Below are 24,345 nucleotides of genomic sequence, written 5' to 3' on the forward strand. Positions count from 1 at the left end.
CATTTCTTTCACTGTTTAACTAATATATATTTCTTAAATCAACACACAAGCAGGGGTTAGGCTAATGGGTCTATTTATTTTGTGCAATATTAATGCCTATTTACTTATGATTGATCACTAAGTATAAATATGGTATCTGGGTCATGCTATACTAGAATTCCCCCTACATCTCCTTGCCTCAGAGTGTGAGGGGAAATTTAACACTTGAAAGAACTTCAGCTCTTTCTGGCATCACAGGGAAACAACTCTGTGAAGCTGGTCACTTATTGAAACTCTTGTGATAGACAGTGAAGTTATTCATAATTGCCAAAATGTTTGGTGGGGAATATGTGAGTATAAATTACTTCTGTAAAACTTTCTTGTCTTTAGAGATTTGAATCACTTGGCATTGTAAAGAAGAAATATTGGTTTTAATTTGTCTTCATTAAAATGTTAATTAATGTTCAATGTAGCTATTAAATGAAGTTAATATTAAGTCTCAAATACATGTTAATGTATTATCCCACAGAGGCAATTTAAAAGTCACCTTTACTTTTATAAGTAACATGATTCAACATCATGACTGGCTATACTAAGGTTTTCATCTCCATATTTATTTCTAAATGTAAGACATTAAAATAATTTCAATGGCTATGCTCTCTTCAGGCACATTTGTTGAATGTAAGTAATGTATAATGAATTTACTTATTCCATTTTTTCTTATATGAATCATTTCAATATAAGTCCTCTGATAGTCTGCTAACTTTTGAAGAAATACCAATTAAGCAAATGTATGGTAAGAAAAGGTAACCATTGTGTATATGATTGTGGTAATTTTATATAAATGTACATGATGACAATGATTTTTTAATCTATACTATAAACCAAGACAGCCCTGAAAGGGTTTACAAAAAATGACATTTATTAAAAAATTTTGGCAGAAAAAATGAATTTGTTTACTCATTCACAGGTCATTAATTCCTATAAAAATGTATTTATTGGCAAACATTCAGGGGCAAAGGCATGAGTTAAAGACCACTCTGAGACTACATAGTAAGTTCCAGGTCACCCTGGCCTAGAACAAGACCCTACCATGAAATTATATATATATATATGCTTCATGTTTCAAGATAAATATTTAATGAGAATTTAAAATGGGGCTACTTTCTATCATTGGTAGTTTAACAATGTTACAATCATCGTAGATTTTTAGATGTCATTTGACATGAAAATTGTCATTGTTTCATTAATTGTGAGGCATCATATTTTACTATAAAGAAAAAATATCAGGTATCATAAGCCAACATAATAGATAATTCAATTTTCAAAATCCTGTGACTCTCCCTCTTTATTTTTAAATATTTTATTTATTTGTTTGTTTGTTTGGTTGGTTATTTATTTATTTAGAAAGAAAGAGGCAGAGAAAGAGAATGGGCACACCAGGGCCTCAAGCCACTGCAAACAAATTCCAGATGCATGTGCCACCTTCCTTTATACTGGTACTGGAGAATGAACCTGGATCCTTTGGCTTAGCAGACAAATACCTTAATTACCAAGCCATCTCTCCAGGTCTTTCCTCCTTTATATTTGGGTAAAATTATTTGAAACCATGCAGTACACAGTCTGATACTATTATTTACAATATTTTATCAAAAGAAGCTTTTAAACTATTTAAATTGTATGCTAGTGATTACTGAAAGTTATCTTAACACAAAAATTTTAAGAAATGTTATGATTTGCTCTTATACCAGAGGAGATAGAAAATGAAGATTAAAGACCTGGATTAAAACAAACATAAAAATTTGTTTTAAATATTTTATTAGCTATGTTAAAAATGAATGTTCTGTTTTGTTTTTTTGTATAATATCAGCAAGTATGGATAATAAAATAGTATTACATCTTCAATGTCAATCATATTGTGCCCAATTTTCTGTATTCAGATATATAGCCCATGTGGTTAGGATGAGATGTTAAAGTACTTACTACTTTTTTTGTAATTTTTATTAACATTTTCCATGATTATAAAATATATCCCATGGTAATTCCCTCCCTCACCACCCCCACACTTTCCCATTTGAAATTCCATTCTCCATCATATTACCTCCCCATTACAATCATTGTAATTACATATAAACGATATCAACCTATTAAGTATCCTCCACCCTTCCTTCCTCTACCCTTGCTGTCTCCTTTTTACCTTACTGGCCTCTGCTACTAAGTATTTTCTTTCTCACGCAGAAGCCCAATCATCTGTAGCTAGGATCCACATATGAGAGAGAACATGTGGCGCTTGGCTTTCTGGGCCTGGGTTACCTGACTTAGTATAATACTTTCCAGGTCCATCCATTTTTCTGCAAATTTCATAACTTCATGTTTCTTTACCGCTGAGTAGAACTCCATTGTATAAATGTGCCACATCTTCATTATCCACTCATCTGTTAAGGGACATCTAGGCCGGTTCCATTTCCCAGCTATTATAAGTTGAGCAGCAATAAACATGGTTGAGCATGTACTTCTAAGGAAATGAGATGAGTCCTTTGGATATATGCCTAGGAGTGCTATAGCTGGGTCATATGGTAGATCAATCTTTAGCTGTTTTAGGAACCTCCACCCTGTTTTCCACAATGGCTAGACCAGATTGCATTCCCACCAGCAGTGTAGAAGGGTTCCTTTTTTTCCACATCCCCGCCAACATTTATGATCATTTGTTTTCATGATGGTGGCCAATCTGACAGGAGTGAGATGGAATCTCAATGTAGTTTTAATCTGCATTTCCCTGGTGACTCATGATGTAGAACATTTTTTTAGATGCTTATATGCCATTCGTATTTCTTCCTTTGAGAACTCTATATTTAACTCCATAGGCCATTTTTTGATTGGCTTGTTTGATTCCTTATTATTTAACTTTTTGAGTTCTTTGTATATCCTAGATATTAATCCTCTATCAGATATATAGCTGACAAAGATTTTTTTCCCATTCTGTAGGTTGCCTCTTTGCTTTTTTCACTGTGTCCTTTGCAGTGCAAAATCTTTGTAATTTAATGAGGTCCCAGTGATTAATCTGTGGTTTTATTGCCTGAGCAATTGGGGTTGTATTCAGAAAGTCTTTGCCAAGACCAATATGTTGAAGGGTTTCCCCTACTTTTTCCTATAGCAGTTTCAGAGTTTCAGGTCTGATGTTAAGGTCTTTAATCCATTTGGACTTAATTCTTGTGCATGGCAAGAGAGAAGAATCTAATTTCATCCTTCTGCAGATATATATCCAGTTTTCAAAAACACCATTTGCTGAAGAGGCTGTCTCTGCTCCAATGAGTATTTTTGGCATTTTTATCGAATATCAGGTGGCTATAGCTACTTGGGCTTACATCTGGGTCCTCTATTCTGTTCCACTGATCTACATGTCTGTTTTTGTGCCAGTACCATGCTGATTTTGTTACTATGGCTCTGTAGTATAGGTTAAAATCAGGTATGGTGATACCACCAGCCTCTTTTTTGTTGCTCAGTATTATTTTAGATATTCTAGTTTTTTTGTGATTCCAAATGAATTTTTGGATTGTTTTTTCTATTTCCATGAAGAAAGCCTTTGGAATTTTGATAGGGATTGCATTAAATGTGTAGATTGCTTTAGGTAAGATTGACAATATTGATTCTTCCAATCCAGGAACAAGGGATGTTTCTCCACTTTCTAGTGTCTTCTGCAATTTCTCACTTGAGTGTTTTAAAGTTCTCATTGTAGAGATTCTTTACGTCCTTGGTTAGGTTTATTCCAAGGTACTTTATTTTTTTTTGATGCAATTGTGAATGGGAGTAATTCTCGGATTTCATCCTCTCTGTGTCTGTTGTTAGCATATATGAAGGCTACTGATTTCTGTGTATTTATTTTGTATCCTGCTACATTGCTGTAGGTTTTGATCAGCTCTAACAGTTTGCTAGTAGAGTCTTTAGGGTCCTTTATGTATAGAATCATGTCATCTGCAAATAATGATAACTTGATCTCTTCCTTTCCAATTTGTATCCCTTTTATGTGTGTCTCTTGCCTTATGGCTATGGCTAAGACTTCCAAAACTATATTAAATAGAAGTGGGGACAGTGGACACCCTTGTCTTGTTCCTGATTTTAGGGGGAAAGCTTGCAGTTTTTCCCCATTTAGTAATATGTTGGCTGTAAGCTTGTCATAAATAGCCTTTATTATATTGAGATATGTTCCTTCTGTTCCCAGTCTCTGTAGGACTTTTATCATGAAGGGATGTTGGATTTTGCCAAATGCTTTCTCTGCATCTAATGAGATGATCATGTGATTTTTGTCCTTCAACCCGTTTATGTAATGTATTACATTTATCAATTTGCGTATGTTGAACCATCCCTGCATCTCTGGGATAAAGCCTACTTGGTCAGGGTGAATGATCTTTCTGATATATTCTTGTATTCTGTTTGTCAATATTTCGTTGAGAATTTTTACATCTATGTTCATGAGGGAGATTGGTCTGTAATTTTCTTTTTTTGTTCTATCTTTGCCTGGTTTTGGTATCAGGGTGATGCTGGCCTCATAGAAGGAGTTTGGTAGAATTCCTTCTTTTTCTATTTCCTGGAAGAGCTTAAGAAGCAATGGTGTTAGCTCTTCCTTAAAAGTCTGATAAAATTCAGCAGTGATTCCATCTGGGCCTGGGCTTTTTTTAGTGGGAGATTATTGACAACTGTTCAGATCTCCATATTTGTTATAGGTCTATTTAAGTGATTAATCTCATTTTGATTTAATTTAGGTAGGTCATATGGATCAAGGAAATCATCCATTTCTTTCAGATTTTCATACTTTGTGGAGTATATGCTTTTATGGTATGTCCCTATGATTTTTTGAATTTCCCTGGAATCTGTTGTGATGTTACCTTGTTCATCTCTGATTTTATTAATTTGTGTCTCTTCTCTCTTTCTTTTGGTCAGATTTGATAAGGGTTTATCAATCTTGTTTATCCTTTCAAAGAACCAACTCTTTGTTTCATTAATTCTTTGGATTGTTCTTTTTGTTTCTATTTCATTAATTTCTGCCCTAATCTTTATTATTTCTTCCCGTCTACTGATTTTTGGTTTGCCTTGTTCTTCTTTTTCCAAGGCTTTAAGGCGAAGCATTAGGTCGTTTACTTGCGACCTTTCCAATTTCTTAATATAGGCACTTAAGGCTATAAATTTACCTCTTAGAACTGCCTTCATTGTGTCCCAGAGATTTTGGTATGTTGTGTTCTCATTATCATTTGACTCTATAAATTTTTTGATTTCCTTTTTGATTACTTCAATGACCCATTCATCATTTAGTATAGTATTGTTTAGTTTCCATGATTTTGTGTATGCTCTATAGCCTTTCTTGCTACTAATTTGTAGTTTAATTCCATTGTGGTCAGATAGAATGCAAGGAATTATTTCAATTTTCCTGAATTTGTTAAGATTTGCTTTGTGTCCTAATATATGGTCTATTTTGGAGAATGTTCCATGTGCTGCTGAAAAGAATGTATATTCTGCCGCCTTTGGATGAAATGTCCTGTTAAGTCCATTCCTTCTATGACCTCATTTAGTCCAGATGCCTCTCTGTTTATTTTTTCCTGGGATGACCTGTCAATTGATGAGAGTGGGTTGTTAAAGTTACCCACCACCACTGTGTTTGGTGTTATTTGTGACCTTAGTTCTAATAGTGTTTGTTTAACGAATTTGGGAGCCCCCATGTTAGGTGCATATATGTTTAGGATTGTAATGTCCTCCTGTTGGAGTGTGCCCTTAATCAATAAAAGTGACTTTCCTTATCTTTCTTTTTTTTTTTTTTTTTTAATTTTTTTTTTTTTTTATTTATTTGAGAGCGACAGACAGAGAGAGAAAGAGGCAGAGAGAGAGAGAGAGAGAGAGAGAATGGGCACGCCAGGTCCTCCAGCCACTGCAAACGAACTCCAGACGCGTGCGCCCCCTTGTGCATCTGGCTAACGTGGGTCCTGGGGAATTGAGCCCTGAACCGGGATCCTTAGGCTTCACAGGCAAGCGCTTAACCACTAAGCCATTTCTCCAGCCCCCTTATCTTTCTTGACTAACGTTGGACTAAAGTCTACCCTGTCTGATATTAGGATAGCAACCCCTGCTTGTTTTCTAGGCCCATTTGCTTGAAACACCATCTTCCAACCTTTCACATAAGATAATGTCTATCCTTTGTAGAAAGGTGAGTTTCTTGGAGACAACAAATTGTAGGATCCTGCTTTTTAACACAGTCTGCAAATCTATGTCTTTTTGTTGGGGCATTGAGGCCGTTGATATTAAGAGATATTATTGAAAGGTGTGTATTTATGTTTGCCTTTTTTTTTTTTGTGGTTCTGGTTCTACCTGTGCTCTCTTCTGTTAACTAGTATTTGAGTATTGCTTGTTTTTTCTAGGTTCCTTATATGTGTGCATTTCCTTTTCTTCAGCATGGAGGATTCTATCAAGTATTTTCTGTAGAGCTGCTTTTGTCTTCAAATACTCCTTTAACTTGCTTTTGTCATGGAATGTCCTTATTTCTCCATCTATTTGAATGGATAACTTTGCAGGATAAAGTAACCTTGGTTGACAGTTGTTATCTCTCAGTACTTGGAATATATCACCTCAAGCCCTTCTGGCTTTAAAAGTTTGTGTTGAATAATCTGCTGTAATCCTGATGGGCTTGCTTTTGTAGGTAACTTGATTTTTCTCTCTAACTGCTTTCAATATTTTTTCTTTGGTGTGTGTGTTTGGAAGTTTGATTATAATATGGCGAGGAGAGGTTCTTTCCAGGTTTTGTCTGGCTGGGGTTCTAAAGGCTTCCTGTATCTGTATTGGCACCTCTTTCCCAATTTGGGGGAAATTTTCTTCTATGATTTTGTTGAAGACACCTACTATGCCTCTGGAGTGGAGTTCTTCTCCTTCTACTATGCCCTGCATTCTAATATTTGATCTTTTCATAGTGTCCCGAATATCTTGAAATTCCCACTCATACTTTTCTATAAGTTTGTCTTTCTCTTTGTTGGCCTGTATTAGATCTGCCACCTGGTCTTCTAGCTTAGCTATTCTGTCCTCTCCTTCATCCATTCTACTGGTGAGATTTTCTACAGGGTTTTTTAGTTCATTAACTGTGTTCTTCATTGCTAGTAATTCTGACTGGTTTTTCTTTATTATTTCTATTTCCTTACTTATGTCTTGTATTGCCTGCTTTATTTCATGAAATTGGTGTCCTGCATCTTCTTTGATTCCTTTGATTTCCTCTTTAAGTTCCTCTTTGACTCCTTTGATTTGTTCTCTGACTTCTTTGAACATATTTACAATCATTCTTTTGAAATCTTTTTCAGGCATGTCCTCTAACTCATTCTCACTGGAGGTCATTTCTGATGCATTAATACTTTTAGGTGGATTTATATCATCTTGCTTTTTAGTGTTTCTTGTGTTATAATGTATATATTTTTGCATCTTGGATTAAGTTAATGGTTGGATTTTTCTAGCTATCTGGGTATTCTTAGCTGTATCAATTGATTTGATGTTATATATTTTCAGAGTGGGAGCTTAAGGTGTTAGATGTGGCTCTTAAGACTCTGAGAGTATCTACAAAGGTGCTCCTAGGGGTTGAGTTTCCCTGCTATGGGAGTATTCAAGTAGGCTGAGTGGAATAAAACACAGGTAGATTCTAAAAGTTAACTAAACACTGTACCCATTCAGTCAAAAACAGCCCCAAGTATGTATGCCAGAGTAGTTATTATAACAACCAGATCCTCTATCAACATAGAGATAAGATTTCTGGTCTGTTGAGGAATCCCAGACAGCTTGTGACCAAGTGAGACCCTTCCCTGGTGCAAACTCAGTTACCTTGGATGAGTTTGGTCTCGGTCAAGTTGCTGCCTGGGTTGTCGGGCTGCTGTTCTGATTTCTGGAGCTGGGCACTGGCTTTTCCTGTGGGGCAAACCAAGCCTGGCAACTGTGGCCCTGCAGATCAGCACCCCCGCTGCTGGAACTGCTGCTGCTTCTGGGTCTTCTGTTGTTGGTGCTCCTGGATCTTCTTCCGCTGGGGCCGCTGGTACCGTATCCGGAGCTGCTGATGTTGCTGCCAAACTCTGCTCCTGCTTGGGTCCCACTGTCGGCTCAAGTTGTCGTGGCCGGGTCCAGGGACGCTGCTCTGTTCGCTGGAGCTGGGCTCAGGCGTTTGGGGAGGGGAGAGAGCCGCAGCTGCTCTGGTTCTCTCGCTGCTCCACGTGTTCTTCTACCTCGCAGTCTGCTCTTCCGCTGCTCACTGCCGCTCTTCCTTCACGTTTCCTGAGTTGCCGAGAGCGCGGGGTGAGGGGAAGCTCCCGCATCTGGCTTTTCCCATGGCTGGAGCTGAGCCTGGCGGCTTTCTGCTGCGCCCTGTCGCCGCCACGGTTGGCGGAGCTGCCGGGGCCACTTTTGCCAGCCTGTGCGGTCTCTGGATGATCTGGATCTCTCTTACTTCTCTGCTGCCACTTCAATTTCCTATACACCTCACTTTTTTGTAAAAGTGTTTATTTTGCTGATGTTTTTTTGGTCTTTATTCCCCCCAGGCTGCTTTGGCATGGTACCTACACCGCCATCTTAACCGGAAGTTACCATATCTTACTACTTTTTTATTAGCTTTTTACTCAGTGAATACAATCAAGTTGGTACCATTGTTAGTCTCCTCCCTGATGGTGCCCCTTTTCAGGGACCCTCCTTGTTGTGGAATATGGGTTGTGCATTGTGGGGTTAGCCATCAATTATAAGTAGGAGGCAATGTCTCTGTGTATAATGACCCAACAGGTGGCTCTGACATTCTTTCTTCCCCCTCTTCCACAAATTTTCCTGAGCTATGTTGGATTCATTTTAGGTCTGCTTCAGTGATGAGGTCTTGGTAGCGTCTGTGTCTCTGGATATCTGGTTTCGTGGGAGTTGAGTGTTCTCTGTGTCTATCTCCTTCACTGTTGTGCTGGTACCAGTTTCACCAAGAAAACAGCACTCTTGCTTGTTTCCCCAATTATTCTTAGTTTCAGTTGGGGCCCTTTTAAGGTATGATGGAGTGGTTCTCTTCTTGGGATCTGTGTCTGTTGCAGTCCGGTTCGCATTGCTGGTAGAAATCACCCAACCAAGAGTAGCTTCTGGGAAAAAGAGGTTTATTTTGGCTCACAGGATCAAGGGGAAGCTTCACGATGGCAGGGGAAAACGATGGCATGAGCAGAGAGTGGACATCACCCCCTGGCAAACATAAGATGGACCACAGCAACAGAAGGGTGTGCCAAACACTGGCATGGGGAAACTGGCTATAAAGCCCTTAAGCCCGCCCCCAACAATACACTCCCTCTAGGAGGCATTAATTCCCAAATATCCATCAGCTGGGAACCTAGCATTCACAACACCTAGGTTTATAGGGGACACCTGAATCAAACCACCACAGTGTCTATCTGAAAAAGAGAAGCAAATTCTCTGACAGAGAGTAAAGTAGGCACCAGATAAATGAGATGTCCCTTGTTTGTTTTTTTGTTTGTTTTTTAGAGAGAATGTAACATGTGTAGACCCTCTTGTAGCCCATGATTGGTGGGAGCTTGACAATGGAGAGCAGGCTCATTTTTGGATATGATTCTGACTTGTTTCCTCGCTCTAGCTAAGGTACTTAATACATTAGCTAATTTCATTACTTAACCTCCATTTTACATCAGGTGTCCTCCAGCAATAGTCATGCATTCACCCAGTATATATTCCTAGAAAGTTTTATTTATTATTTCATTTTCCAAGGTAAATACTGAATGTGGACTTCAAATGGGGCTACTTTACTTCCCTGTCAATTACATAGTTTTAAGTTCATTCGGGATTTTAAGATCTCTATAGGCAAGAGAGTTCTTGTGTAATAATAAAAATAATTACTGACAGAGTTTCTGCTTAAAAATAGACTTCTAGACCCTTTAGTTAGAAGTTCTGGTTCAGGATATATGACATGTGAACATAATTATTTGATACATACACATTACCATTTCTGAGAACCACAAAGTAGTACAACACTGTCAGTTACAAAATAAAGATAGTTTAAATATATGTTAAGCGAGAGCCATAAAAAAGTGCCTACATGCCTATTAGAAAGAAATGTGTGGGCTGGAGAGATGGCTTAGCGGTTAAGTGCTCGCCTGTGAAGCCTAAGGACCCCGGTTCGAGGCTCGGTTCGCCAGGTCCCACGTTAGCCAGATGCACAAGGGGGCGCACGCGTCTGGAGTTCGTTTGCAGAGGCTGGAAGCCCTGGCGCACCCATTCTCTCTCTCTCCCTCTATCTGTCTTTCTCTCTATGTCTGTTGCTCTCAAATAAATAAATAAAAAATGAACAAAAAAAATAAAAAAAAAAAGAAAGAAAGAAATGTGTGATATTTTCACATTCCTACAATTCAGAAAAGTTCCTGTGTTACAATAAGTGCTTTTTTATTTAATAGCTATAGAAAATTGTTTCACTAGAATAGCATTTAAACATAAAAACGCTTGATAGTCAGTGATTTTACCTAGAGTGCTTTAGTCCTCATCACCTTCAATGAAAATACCATCATCCCCACTTTCCAAACTTCCTAAAAGCCAGGAAGTTGTCATGCAGAATCTTGTCTAATGTCAAAATCGGAAAAGACAGAGAGGGCCGGAGAGTTGGCTTAGTAGTTAATGTACTTGCCTATACGTCCAAAGGGCCCATGTTCAATTCTGCAGAACCCACATAAGCCAGATGTTCACGGTGGCACCTGCATCTGGAATTTGTTTGTAGCAGCTGGAGGCCCTGGCATGCCCATTCTTCTCTATCTGCCTCTTTCTTCTATCTAAAATAATTTTTTAATAATAATAATAATAAAAGAAAGAGACTGGCAAGGTGTTACAAAGCAAAAATGTTTCTTAATTTTTAAATTTACTGACCTATATTTTTGTGTTACTGTAGAATGATCCCAGGAATACTAGGCCACATCCTCTGCTATTCTTTTTTTTTTTTTTTCTTTCATTTCATTCTCAAATTCTCACTAAATTTCCCAGGCTAACCTCAAATTTGTGATCCTCTATCTCCAGTCTCCTGAAAAAATGGAATATGTTTGTAAACATACCAGCAAACAGGAGTACCAGTATCAAGTATCAACAAGTCGGACAATATCTGTTACTCACAATGAGATGCACAGCATTTCATCAAACTAGACTAGAATCTATGCATTAGACTTTATAGTGAATTAAATGTGGTGACAGAAAATTCCTCCATAAGTCAGGATCAAATTCTGGGCCTATTGTCCAAGAGTGAAAGACACAGGTGACATCACACAGGAGGCTGTTGATAAGGCAAGCTTATTTTCAAAGCAGAACTTTGCTGTACAAAGGTATTCCTGTGAGAAAAGTTTCTCTCCAACATATCTTTGATTGCTTATCTGTAATATGACTTGCTGAACAAATACTATTAAAAGGTTAGTCATATTTTAGATTGCTTTCACTATCACAAAACTACATTGTCTGAACTTTACACATTTGATTCAACAAAAGTTGGGAGTCACATGGGTTATGGCTTCAACCTTTACTGAAGCTTTGGTGGAACTAATAAGCATTGGGGTAGAAACAGTAACTGGAGTAACTTTTTCTGGAAGATATTTATAAGCATGCTATTTTTTCAGTATTGACAAAAATTGAATATTGTTATAACAAACTGTAGATACCTTTTAATGTAAGGGCTGGACAAACATGAGAATAGTGATTACCCATTATCAAACTCAGCCTTCAGCCTTACTATGTAGAATCTGTGTGACTGAGAATAATTTTTTTAAATATTTTATTTATTTGTTTATTTATTTATGTATGAGAGAGAGAGAGCTCCAGAGACTCTAGCCACTGCAAACAAACTCCAGATGCATGCATCACTTTGGGCATCTAGATTTACATGGGTACTGGGAAACTGAACCTGGGTCCTTTGCCTTTGCTGGCAAGCACCTTAACCACTAAGCCATCTCTCCAGCTCCAACTTTTTTTTCAAATCTTTAGCATTTAAAGTTTCCTGACTATTAAAAAGGTTTGAGTTACACATGGTGAAAAATAATTGGTATCACAGCACATCATAGGTACAGGCAGGATGATCAGGAGTTCAAGGTCATCCTCACCTACATAGTGAATTGGATGCCAGCCTGGAATACATGTGACTTCTAAAAAAAGATGGCACTGACCTTGGGGTGACTTAGAAGGCACCATGGTGCTCATAAGTGACAGAGGAATGCTCAACACTGAAATATTTCTATCACACCTTCCAAAGCTCAGGGTCCACTGCAGAAGATATGGTAGAAAGAATGTAAGAGCCAAAGGGAGGGTAGGACTGCTTACAACATGCTCCTCCAGGCACAAAATGGCCTGGATATCCATGACCTCACAGTGCCTGACACTACCCACACAAGATCATCACAATAGGAGAAAAATATCATGACATCAAAATAGAGACTGATTGAGAAGGGGAGGGATATGATGGAGAGCGGAGTTTCAAAGGGGAAAGTTGGGGGAGGGAGGGAATTACCATGGGATATTATTTACAATCATGAAAGTTGTCAATAATTTTTCTTTAATGGCTGGAGAGATAGGGCAGTTATTAAAGTGTTTGCTTTGCAAGCAAAAAGTCCAAAATTAAATCCCCAGAACGCTGTGAGGAAAAAAAAAAGCCAGACATGATGGTATGTGCTTGTAATCACAGTACTGGGCAGGCAGAGACATGAGAACTAGAGCTCCCTGGCCAGCCCACCTCATCTAATTAGGCTAAGTCCAAGGCAATGAGAGACTCTGTCTCAAAAAATTAAAAGAAAGAAAGAAAGAAAGAAAGAAAGAAAGAAAGAAGGGAGGGAGGGAGGGAGGGAGGGAGGGAGGGAGGGAGGGAGGGAGGGAGGGAGGGAGGGAGGGAGGGAGGGAGGGAGGGAGGGAGGGAGGGAGGGAGGGAAGGAAGGAAGGAAGGAAGGAAGGAAGGAAGGAAGGAAGGAAGGAAGGAAGGAAGGAAGGAAGGAAGGAAGGAAGGAAGGAAGGAAGAAAAGAAAAGCAGGTTCCTCCTCAAATGACTCCCAACATTGTTCTTGGGCTTACACATGCATGGGAAAACACATGTATCCCCCTCTCCTCAAATACACATAAAACACACATACAAAGTTATAATAATAACATAAATCTTTTAAGTTTCTTCATAATTAATCAGTAGATAAACACACAGAGGAGGAACCAGAACATAAAGGAACATTTCCAGGGCTGGAGAGATGGCTTAGTGGTTAAGCGCTTGCCTGTGAAGCCTAAGGACCCCGGTTTGAGGCTCGATTCCCCAGGACCCAGTTAGCCAGATGCACAATGGGGCACATGCGTCTGGAGTTCGTTTGCAGTGGCTGCAGGCCCTGGTGCGCCCATTCTCTGTCTACCTCCCTCTCTCTCTCCCTCTTTCTCTCTCTCCCTTTCTCCCTCTCTCCCTCCTTCTCTCTCTCTCTCTCTCTCTCCCCTCTGTCTGTTGCTCTCAAATAAATAAATAAAAATAAACAAACAAAAGACATTTCCAAAGGTAAGCTGCTCTTGAGTTTTATCAAATATTAGTGTCAAAGCCTGACTCCATCTCTGCTAACTCAAATTTTCTTCTTTTCAACAATCCAACATACTGCTTTTAAGCTGAAGTTTCTGTTTGTATCTATTAGTAGTGAATATATGCATGCATGTGATTATACCAAATTGTGTGCTCAAATCTGACACCATTGGAAGTTTCATGAGTGAAAGTACATTTTCTCTTAAACTCAGCAGAATCTTTATTTGTAAAGAACTTCTACCATGCAAAAACAAAAAATTCCTAGATTTACTCTCCAATTGCTACCAGCTTCTCCTTTTATGGCAAAACTTGACTAAAGTGTTTGCTGTAATGATATCCACTTCCTTTCCTCCCATTCTCTCTGAATCCACTGTAATCAGATTTCTCTCATAAAATGCCTTAACTGCTCTTAGTAAAGACAACATCAGCCTCCATCTGCTCCATCTGCCTGAACCCTGTGTCCAGTCGGTCCTCTTTAGCTTACTTGGTATGGGGTGTTGTCTTTGCTGGGAGTATGACTCCCCATTGCGCTATTCTTTAGTTCATAACTTCCAAAATCAGAGATTTATTTTCCATCTACTTGCATGGCCGTTTGGGAATTTATATCTCAATTTAACTCCTGTGCTTGAGCCTCAAATTCATGTACTCATTTCTGCTCATAAGTCTCTTATTAATTCAAGTAAAAATAAATAAATAAGTAACCAAACAAATGTCAAAAATCAGGGACTGGAATGAGGGCTGAATCTACCCCTTCCTCCCGCATTACTCAGTCATGACCCCTTCTTCATACCTTACCTGCTCCCTTGTCTTCTGCAGCCACCCCTACCTCTTCCATCTTAGAAATGCAGCATGGCCCCTTAATTCACAGGCATCGTCATCATTTTGAGGTGAGATAAATAACTGGGGTAGATAGGAAAATCATTATGAGAGGGTTTAAAAAATAACTTTGGTCTAGGCTTAGAGTAATTGCCAGCATATGAACAATAGTAATCAAGATGAAATCTATAAAAGCATTTGCATAGCTCTGTTTTCAGTATAGAGATCATATCTCTAATAGAACATAGTATCCACTTCTCTACATAAAATATTTTTTCTGGAATTCTAGCACTTTTAGATAAGCTAGATGTATTATTTTTATTTTTCACAATGCTGATATTTTTAGATAAAACTATCTGGAAAATGCATTTCAAAACTATACTTCCACTATTAATAGTAATACATGGAGACATTTAAATGTTAGCTTTTACCTATAAGCCTCATTTCAATTTAAGCTACATAATAATACCAAATCCTCCAAATAAATACAGAAAAGATGAGTAACTATACCGTGATTTTATTTGTCATAATTAACCATCCCATTTAACAAGCAGTACAGAAGGAAGTTATTAGATTATCACAAATCATGAACTTGTAAAAACACTTAAGTTGTAAGATAAAAGTCTTAAGAAATTATGTTTGAGAAATGAGTCATAGGTATTTTAATGAGTCATGTATTTCAGTAATTGGGTGGAGTGAAAAAAGCAGAATAGAAGGGAGTCTAGGGCTGGAGAGATGGTTAAGGAGCTTCCCTGCAAAGCCAAACGACCCAGGTTCAATTCCACAGGACTCATGTAAGCCAAATGCATAAGGTGGTGCATGTATCTGGAGTTCGTTTGCAGTGGCTAGAAGCCGTGGCACATCAATTCTCTCTCTCTATCTTTCTTTCTCTTCCCCTCTCTCTCTCTTCTCTCTCCCTACCTCAAATATGTATATAAAAGAAACTTTCAAAACAGGAACCTACTGCAGTAGACTACTACTGTTTTTATTATTATTATTATTATTCTGTAGTACAACCTCGCACCCAGAACAACACCCAAACTTCTATGCCCCATAGAATTCTATCAAAAAAAAAAATGTTATGTTCAGGAGTAAGTCAGGGTGATTAACTAAAAACAAAGAAATTACAGCAATTTTTAAGAAATTTTAGAGTTCATGCTGTCAATTTTCAAATCTCAGTCTCATTTTATTTATCTTTAATGATTCACATAACTTTGCTTTCCATTTGTGAACATGCATTTCTCCTCTATGGAGGAATTAAAAAAACTGAAAACTCTAAAAACCATTTTTTTCTCCAGCATCATATGTATTACAGCCTCTAGTTATGAATATTTTCTTTCTTAATTATAGTGTTAAAGTCCTTCATACATTTTGGTAATTTTCCTAGAAGAAAATTGAAAAGGAACAGACAATAGCAAGTATCATGTAGGAAAGTCATTTGCACATGAGAGTGTGGATTAAATGTGCTACAGTTATCGATAAAATGTGAATCAACTTTAGATTGGATATTCATCTTTATATTGTTGTTAATTTATAATGAAAAAATAGGATGCCTTAGTGCATCTTACCATGCTATTTTTTTTTTTTTTATCTTTTAAAAGCAAGAATTGAAATCCTTGTGGTGATACTTTGTAAGTTGTAGAGAAGGAAAGCATTTTAACCCAGGCAGACACACTAGTCCCAACACTAAGTAGAAGTAATGTTTTGAAAAGGGATGTAAATAATATTGTATTCTATAGCTCGTTCATTCTTCTGTTATTGCCATTGTTGTAATAGGAACCCTGAATTATTGTTTGATTCTTCAGCAATATAGAATATATGTACATGCTAGTTTAAGCATTCATTTATCGGCTAGGCTTAGAATGTCACTGTTTTAAAGAGGAAAAGAAAACAGACAAGGGTGGTTAAAAAAAAAAAAAAAGAGAAAGGTGTTAGTTCCTGGGGCACAGGTACCTTCTGTGTACCTTTCATCAGCTATTATGATGACTGGGAGGTGTTTAACCAGGCATGAGCTTGTATCTAGAAAAGCAAATATTCACTGTGAATTGAGTAGTTCCTTCCCAACAAAAGGGGTCAGATTCATGAACTCTCAATGATAGAGGGATTCGTAGTTTTGGTATGAGAATTGGGGTTGGAAAAAAGTTACAATTGAGCCTATCCCATTCTTCATTGTTCCACTCCATACATTCTTATTTATGCTCATCCCAGATATTATAAATATCAATATTAATGTTTGTACATGTTCCATACCTTTCCTCAAGATATGCAACTATTTCTACTTTTGTTATTTAGTAGACTGGTGCTTTTTCCTATGTAAAATACTAACATGGAGGAAAGGGACTGTTTCAGAAATAGGATAGAAATGCCTTCCAGAAAATGAAATTAGGGAGCAAATAAGACTCCTCAAAACAACAGGATGATATATAACGTGTGTGCCCTTGTTCAAAGAGAATCCAGTTTACCCCTCTCAGCTATGAGACACCATTTCTTTCTCCTATGAAATGCAGGAGAAGTAAAAATTTAGAATCTAATTTTTCTTCCTTTCTTTTCTTCCGTAATTCTCTTTGTATTTTGAGAAAATGTTCATAAGAAAACTCATATTGTCTAAAATTTTATATAGGTACTAATAGGATAGGTATCATAAACTCAACAGCATAATGAAATGGTATACTGGTATTAAAGCTATCTGGTTAACTTTTGCTGAATTTGGTTATATCTTTAATTGACATGTTATATTTTCTCTATGGTATTTTTTAAATGACATATTTTTCTCTTTGGTTTACATGGGCATGTAGATTAGATAAATTGTTTGCAAATGATATCCAGCACCCACATAAATGTAGGATGTGGCAGGATACCTCTGTGGTCCCAGCACTCAAAAAGAAAAGAAAGAAGGATATTGGGTTTGGAACAAGCTTGTCAATTTGAGCTATTATTTCTAGATTTTGGTATTAATAGAATTGAACTATTGCTTTTTATCTCTTCTGTCAACTGATTCATCTTTCACTTGACTGAAATCAGTTATGAATGTTAATGATTAGACAGAATGCATGAATGGTATGTTTCCTTTCACTGCCTTTTAAGTTACCATTTTGCTGGGTTGAAAACTTTTGAGGCCTAAACTGTTTCTGGATTCTAGAAGGAATCAAGTGGCTTCTCACCTTTTATTTTAAGCAAGAGAATTACTTTTGAGGGCAATTTGTGAATTTTTAAAGTGATCTGAATATGTTTAAATGTCATGCTGAGAATGTTAATTTTGTTCTTTTCATTACTAGTCACCAATATGAGATGAGCTAAATTTAGTTAAAGTTGTGATGTTTTATTATCTGATTTTTTCTGTATTTTCTTTAGTATTGACTTCTTTTCATTACTCTGTCATTCCATATGGACAGACATCATCTGATGAGGATACAAGGGGGTATTTAGGACAAATTTGTGAGATGAGGTGGACACAAATGAAAAAGTGGATCTATTAATATTCTATGCTCTGATAACAAATGATCACAAACTCAACTACTTAAGTTTGCAGAAGTTCATGCTCTTAAAGTCCTGGAGCTCCAAACGTTCACTAATTTCACTAAGATAAAGTTAGGTTATCATCAGGATTGGGACCTTCTTGGGAGTCTAGGCAAGATATGGTTTCCATGTGCTTTCTAGCTTTGAGGGATCACCTATATTCCTCAGTCATCCTTCCTTCATCAAGGATATCAACACAAAATGGTGTTTTTGTTACCTCATTTCCTTTTTCTTCTCTATTCAAAGCTCCTTCTGACCCACTTGTATGAAGACAGATGGAATTATATTTAGAACATCTTTAAATAATCCAAAACACATTTTCCATCTTGAGATACATAATGTTTTTGATATGCATGATTTAATAGTATCTGTAGGGACTGGAGAGATGGCCCAGCAGTAAAAGTCACTTGTCTGCAAAGCCTCCTGGACCAAGGTTCAATCCCCCAGCCAGCTATATAAAGCTGGACAGGCACAGCAAGAGGCCTTGGCATACATTCATACATGTGTAAGAGCACAGTGTCTATAATATATGTATAATATAATAATATATTTATTCACATATGCAATATATTTATGTGAGAACACAAAATAGATATATTTTGAGGAGAGTTAGTTACAAATTCCAGGTATTAGAAATTGCCTACCATGACCATGAACTTTGCATGGTCAGTAGCATTTGATACTTTCTTTTTTACTCTAAATGTTAAGTTTAGTAATCTATTAAGTTAAAGTTATTTTCAATTACATCTTCATGGAAATTGCTTCCCAAAATAGTAAAAGCACTTAGCTGAAACACTTTATGTCTTAATTGAAAGAGGATACCTGGGTGAAATAGCATCTTCTCTGCCTGTTTTATGCCTTGACATTCAAATTATAAGATTTTTAAACTCACTAATTTAGCAAATTAGATAATGTCTATAAATACTTTTGCATCAATTTATGATTAACCCTGTCTAAATATCACTAGTTGTGCTGGTACTTATAAATTAGGTATCTCCTAATTAAATTTTACTTTGATTAGTCTATATACATATTTATTTTCTTTGCATAAATGAGAATATAAGCTGAAGCCACAAGATTCTTTTAGACAGAAATTAAGATCAAAAAAGCTCTAGCCCTTCTCTGTCTCCCTAAAATCCTTCTTAAGCTAGGGAAATAAAGAATAAAGCTACAGAAAATCAAGGCTAATGGTCTTGTTAATTGCAGTTGTGTTTGTTTCCCTGGATTAATTAGTTTAGGAACTATTCAGCCAGTTCTGGTCTTCCTGAGTCAGATAACCCAGCAACAGTACAACCTGATTTCTTTACCCACCCAAATGCCATAACCAAATGAACAAACAAAAGCAGAAAAGAAAAGAAGAGAAAAAAGAAAGGACAAGAAAAATAAAAAAGAGACAAAACAACTTCTACTGGGGATTCAGGAGACAGGAGACCAGAAGGATTTACAGTGTGGTTCTCTGAACATAACTTGCAATTGAATACTAGATATCTTTCCAATGCATGCGAAAATTTTTGGATATCTTTCTTTCAGTACTTCCCTCTAAAACATACACAAACGCACTCCTTTCCTCTTCTCTTTAAACTGCCATAAAAATAAGAGCTTTTGCTTGTGGAAATTTGTCTATACCTGCAGAATCCTTTGGAAATAGATGGGATTTTTTTTTTCTTTTCAGAATCAAAGAGCTCAATACCACATGTTATTTGGTTTTCCATCAGTTACAGATATAGTGGAAAGGCAGTAGCCATGGAGTTGAGTGTTAGCTTCATGACACATCATCCCTGTGCTTTTAAACAACTTAGTATGTTTGAAATAAGATTTGTAATATCAGTCTCACAGAATTGTTCACACAATTACCAAGGAAATGCAAATTTAAAAGAAGTTTGAAGTATAGCCTGCTTATGTGAATAATTTAAATAAAATATTACTGTGTAAGCTATAGATTTCATTGTGGGACATGGATTTTTATCCTTTATAAAAATTCTTTGAGAGAGGCAAGACGCCTTTAATCACAGTAGTTGGTAGGCAAAGGTAGGAGAATTATTGTCAATTTGAGGCCACCTTGAGACTACATAGTGAATTCCAGGTCAGCCTGGGCTAAAACAAGACCCTGATTTGGAAAAAAAAAAATCATTAAGTCTATATTACACATCAAGCTATATATTCACTGCTTGGAAAAGCAAGGAGAAAAAAAAAAATTTCACCTGCCCTCTGGAAGTTTAAAACTTAAATATGAAGACAAATGCAAAACTGAAAGGCTGCATGTAATAGACACAAAGTGAAAAGTGCCACAAAACAAAATTAGTGAAAGTGTCATAATGACAATGCTTAAACTGAATTTGGAACTTTGGGTAGGACATATTCAACATTTCATGTAAATGAAACAGGTGAACAAAATAAAAGAATTAAGTTTTCCAAATTCATGTTAAAAACTACTATGAAACAGTCTCTGGCACATATGAATAAAATTCAGTGGCTGCTGGTGACAGAGCAGGCATGGAATCTCTCCCTCTTCTGAAAATTCTGTTTCCCGTGTTCCCCTTAGCAAGTTATATAACATGTCGGCCCCAACACTAGATATGTGCTATGTTTTATAGCCTCTTCTAATACAAAATCTTAATATCTCTAAATCCTTCTCAAAAAATAACTGAAACTTTCATTGCCTAAGTTACTGAATTAGAAATACCTGACAGTTTTAACTTTAACAGAAGACACTAAAGTATGTTTCATTTATAATTATTATATATGAAATTGTATGGATATATGTTACTTATTCTAAAAACCTATGAACATCCATTACATTAAAAAGGTGAAACCTGAGCATAATGGTACAAGCTTTTAATCCCAGCACTCCAGAGGTTGAGGTGGGAGGATCACTGTAAGTTCAAGACCAGCCTGAGACTACATAGTGAATTCCAGGTCAGCCTGAGCTGGAGTGAGACCATACCTCAAAACAAAAAACAAAAAAAAAAAAAAAAAAAAAAAAAAGTATATTCAAAGGTATTCTTTATATTGAATGATAACTGAGAATGGTGTAAGGCAAATGATTTTCCAACAGTAAACATAGGTTCAGACAAACCCATCATTATTTTTTGAATATTCACTTATCATTTTATTTGTGTGTATGTGTTTGGACAGTACACATACCCCATCACATGTGTACAGAGGACAGAGATCAACTTTGAGGTACATGTAGTCAGTTTTAAAAGGCTCTCTTATTGCTGAAAATGAACTTCCAGGCTGCAACAGAATGTCAAACTAATTATGCTGTGACCTTCAGATTTTCCTGTTCCCACATCCCATTGTAGGTTCATTGGAGTCACAGAAGTGTGTACCACCTTACATCCAGCTTTTATGTGGGTGCTAGGGACTTGAACCCAGACCATCAAACTTTGCAAGCAAGTGCTTCTAACCATCGAGACATATCCATAGGCATCCATCCATATTTTAAATCCATGCTCTTAGTGATGTTTGATTAATTGAATTCATAGTATGATGAAACAATATGAAATTTACTGATTTTTTTGTTTAAAATTTCATCTCCAATTTAATTAATGTCATCATACTTTTAATTATTTATTTATTTTGTGAGACAGAGAGAGAGAGAGATTGGGCACACCAGGGCCTTCAGCTACTGTGAACAAACTCCAGATGCATGCGCCCCCTTGTGTGCATGTGCAACATTGTGTGCTTGCATCACTGTGCATCTGGCGTGTGTGGGATCTAGAGATTTGAACATGAGTCCTTAGGTTTCTCAGGCAAGCACCCTAACCATTAAGCCATCTCCCCAACCCTCAACATACATTTTTAACATACAAATATACTTGTGTTGAACAGCTCTACTACTCCACATATCATAAGTCCTAGGTTTGGCTAACTGCAGATTTCAAATCCTTTGTTAATTTATAAATATCCAAATGTCTTCAAAGGCAATTCTGAAATAGTTGTCCCAGAATCATATGGGAGCAGCTGGTATAGATCTTCCACGATAACTGCTTTTAAAAATGTAACTTGCAGGGGCTGCGAAAATGAATTAGTGATTAAAGGCATTTGGTCTGCAAGCCTGCTAACGAGAGTCAGAACCCCAGCCCCCATCTAAAGCAAGAGGCAAAATGGTGCATGTATCTGTATTGCCAATGGATTTAGGGCTATGGGAGGAGGGGCCAGTAGGATCCCAGAGGCCAGGTATTATGGCATTCCCAATGGCAAACAACAAGAACAATCAAGTCTCAAACAAGATGGAAGGCAAGGATCTATATCTTGAAGTTATCCTGTGCCCTCCATTTGTGTGTCCTGGCATGCCCATGCATACGCACACAAGCACATACGAGCACACCAAAAAAAGAAAAAAAAGAATACATCTGGAAATTAAATACATAACTGTGGGTCTCATTCTTTTAATTTTTAGCAGAAATAAATCACATCATTTCATAGTTTATTATTACATTCTTGACATTACCAGCTATATATTGAAGTTCTTGTGATACTCTGCAGTTCTGCCATTGTACTCAAATTAGGGGGCATTGTAAAGCAACGAAAAAAGACAAAGGAGGATCATGCCCTTCCCTCTATGGACATGGGCACTAAGCAATGGAGGGACATGGCCTCCCTCTACGGACATGGACACTCAACAGCCCAGTGAGTGAAAATACTAGTGTGGCCAGAAGATCTTCACAGCTAAATCTGTGGGGTTTTGGACTTATAACTCAACATATATAATCTTTCCTTCCTCCCTTTCTATCTTATCTAGGGATATTGGCTGAAATCCTAAGCATGCTTGCACTGAAACATGGGGCTTTTTCACTATTTTCTCAATAAATCTCCCCAGCTTTACTTACAAAAAAACTCATGCATCCCCTTAGAGCTGAAATGATTATGTAGAATACCATCTGATGTTCAGTCAGGCAGTGGGAGGCCCCAGCAGGTGTATTCCACTCCAGGGAGGAAGCAACAATAATTCTGCAGGGTTTTGATCCCTTTGATATACACTGTGCTCACAGCTCCCCAAACTCCATAGGTAGGAACCAGTCTGCGGGATGGAGAAGTAATTGTAATGTGATTGCTCTCCAGAAGCCCTGGAGGTTCCATCTCAGCAGTGTCCTGTCTTTTCTAATATGCCATACTAAGGAATGGAGAACTCTTCCAAATTATTGAGAACCTGGCTGATATTTATTCAAAGGAAAGCCCTTAAGTCCTTACAAAATATGTGCCATACTAGAATGACTCCTTCCAGGCCATTTTTTTAGGTCTTATATTTTTAGAGTTTTGCTTACTTAAAAGTATATACATATATGTACATATATCTTAACAGAAAAAAATAGAAAATGTTAAAATGTGTAACAATTTTATTTATTTATTTATTTAGTTAGTTAGTTAGTTAGTTAGTTAGTTAGTTTTTTGAGGTAGGATCTCATTCTAGCCCAAGCTGACCTGCAGTTCACTACGTAGTCTCGGGCTGGCCTTGAACTCACAGTGATTCCTACCTCTGCCCACTGAGTGCTGGGAGTAAAGCCATGCACCACCATGCCTTGCTTGATTATTCTTTATTTAAGAAATATGTGATATCCAGTAGTAAAAAAAATTATAATTATTCATAGTTTTCTGCTTTTCATGGTTTATCACATAATCTTTAATATATAATAGAAAATAATATTATATTTGTACAAATAGTCAGAAATAATAGAAATTCTACTACTCACTACTCAAAATATTTCATGTTTATAATACTTGAATGTATTTATAGTTATTAGTAGATTATTTTATCTAATGTTTCTCTACAAACATTTTTTCATATAATGTGTGGGTCTCTCTCACTGGTATTGTGTTCTTAGTTCTAGTCATTTAGTACAAAAGGGAGTTAATGTGTCAGCTAATAAAACTATGTCAGGTAGAATTGCATTTTAGATGACCCATCCTAGGCTATGTTTACTCCCACAAGGCATGCCGTTCTGAACACATCAATATTTTGACATTGATGACAAAAACAATGGGAAAATAAAATAGAGGAAGGACTAGCTAGGAAGAGGAGGGTCCTCCGTGAAATGGGGGACAGGGTAGAGGGTACTAAAAAGGGTAATGGAAATATGATCAAATTACAGTATGCTCATAAAATTCGAGTTTTCAATTTAAAAACAAAAGAAATTTTAAAAAATATATCAGAGACCCCAAGAAGAGATTTTAAAAAAATCTGTCTCACACATCCACATAATTGGAAACTGTCTGTAACAGAAAATATGCCATCTTGCTTGCAGATGAGCTTGCCTTCAGAACTGCCTTTGTAATATAGCAGATTCTTCTCACACACAGCTGTGGTGACACAGTTGTTCTGCAATCACAAACTTTCAGATTTTCAACAGAGTTTATAGCTCTTCGGAAACATCTGCTCTTCTAGGGACCACATTTACGTGTGGATCATCCCTTCTCCAGGTGCCTGGGTTTAACATGTACACCTAGCTTTGCACTTTGAAAGAATATACCCCGGTAAGTTT

The 24,345-nt window shown here is 37.0% G+C and overlaps 1 protein-coding gene across 2 annotated transcripts in view; it reads left to right on the forward strand.

The window, feature by feature from the left end:
- The first annotated feature begins 222 nt into the window (after window positions 1-222).
- The window catches only part of Anxa10 (annexin A10), a 74,264-nt gene continuing 50,141 nt past the window's right edge, over window positions 223-24,345 (forward strand). Inside the window, exon 1 of one of the 2 annotated variants that reach the window (XM_045141503.1) lies at window positions 223-329. In XM_045141503.1, the coding sequence (XP_044997438.1) occupies window positions 312-329 (18 nt within the window). In that variant the 5' untranslated portion in view covers window positions 223-311. Of the gene's footprint in view, window positions 330-548; window positions 661-24,345 lie in introns of those variants that run through there. The other variant, XM_012948484.2, reaches the window with a different exon arrangement.

Source organism: Jaculus jaculus, chromosome 1 (assembly GCF_020740685.1).
Source record: "Jaculus jaculus isolate mJacJac1 chromosome 1, mJacJac1.mat.Y.cur, whole genome shotgun sequence".
Taxonomy (NCBI): domain Eukaryota; kingdom Metazoa; phylum Chordata; class Mammalia; order Rodentia; family Dipodidae; genus Jaculus; species Jaculus jaculus.